This window comes from Opisthorchis viverrini (assembly GCF_000715545.1).
Source record: "Opisthorchis viverrini unplaced genomic scaffold opera_v5_1845, whole genome shotgun sequence".
Lineage (NCBI taxonomy): Eukaryota > Metazoa > Platyhelminthes > Trematoda > Opisthorchiida > Opisthorchiidae > Opisthorchis > Opisthorchis viverrini.
The window spans coordinates 648-2,043 of record NW_008753856.1 but is presented as its reverse complement, the minus strand read 5'-3'; the positions used below and the strand labels follow the sequence as shown (position 1 = coordinate 2,043).

Here is a 1,396-nt window from a genome sequence, read left to right as displayed (position 1 = left end):
GAAAGCGCTCTGAGTGAAACCACTTTGTTCTAGAAAATGTCGCATTTGGATCACTCCCACAAGACATTGGAGGAAGCTGGGTAAGAGAAAATTGATATTTTGGAAAGTAAAACGTTTATCCTTCAAGTGAGGTCCTTCCGGACTAGAAAGCCAGGACACACTTTATGCCTGATTCGTTCTGGTAGAGAGTAATCATCCGAAATCCCATTTGCATGACATATTTTCAGGGGGAGAACTAGACTAATGATGTAAGCTCGTTTTCAGGGGGCAGCGCGGTTGTGACTCGCCACGAGTAGACAAAGTCGAAATCTATTAGGAGAACCAGCTCCGAAGGTGACGGGATTACATAACAGCCAATGGAATAAGAGTTTTTGTTGAGACAGATTTCATTGGTTGTTCTTCACTCGTCCTTGACAGATGAGTTGTATTCTTACTATCACTTTTTTGACCGCTCGTACGCGACAGTCATCAATAGAGCAGCTGACCCGCACGTTCGTTGACTTTTTCTGGTTTGGCTAAGCGCACCAGGCGATCAAGTGGCTATCCAGACCGGGGTTTACGGTAATCAGGAGGCATTACGGGACTGTGGTCCACAATAAGTTGGCGACGGGGATAAGATCACGGAATGGCTTCGGTGGCAAACGTAAGAGAACCTTCAGTGACACCAGGGTGACCTGTTTCAATCGCATGGAGCTCCAAGGACGTGATCGGTATGCTACAGCAGTAGTAATCATTTGGGAGAAGCTTCCGTATTATCAATGTTCGCAGTTTCTGTGCTTGCGACTGGTGGACACTGATCGGTTTAACAGACATTCGGAGCTACGTGCTCCTGACCAGACACGATTGCGGCGTTCATCACTGGCACAGCAAGACTATACGTGTCGTCCATTATGTCTTGGTGACCACGTCACGGTTCACCCTCCCACGGTGTCACGTGTGTCATCACCGTCTTCGCCTGTGAAATGGAATAATATTAGAGGTGGTTGGGCCTGTTCGCCGAGCTTGGTAATTATCTTATGAACGCTCCGTCCGAAGTCGAGGAGACATCCTCAGTGAGCAGTTAAGAGGGCGATTCCTCCTTACTTGTCTGCATTTATATAGTCTTCGAAGAGCATCAAATATTCTCTTATTTGATTAACCTATTTGTATATACCTTTCTTTTGATCCTATTGGCCGGTTCGAAAATTCACTGCGTTGTGGTCTGCAAAATTCGTATTTCATTGGTTTGGGGATTTGGGCTCGCCTTCGATTGGCTCATTCCCGGTTTGTGTTGCATTGTAATATTTCTCCCTTGAATTCAATCGGTTTTTTCGACGACTCCTATTTTTGGTATTTGCCTTCGTTCAGGCTGATTGGTCCGCCCCTAGTCTGTATCGTCCTCTCATCTTCTTCAGTT

The 1,396-nt window shown here is 46.1% G+C and overlaps 1 protein-coding gene across 1 annotated transcript; it reads left to right on the top strand.

Moving 5' to 3' along the window:
* Positions 1–687: 687 nt before the first annotated feature.
* Positions 688–933, top strand: T265_15902 (hypothetical protein; the record flags this gene model as incomplete). The annotated part of the gene is made up of 1 exon (XM_009179319.1): positions 688–933. A coding segment is annotated over one exon (246 nt), but the record flags the coding sequence as incomplete, so codon positions are not given.
* Between the last annotated feature and the right edge of the window lie 463 nt (positions 934–1,396).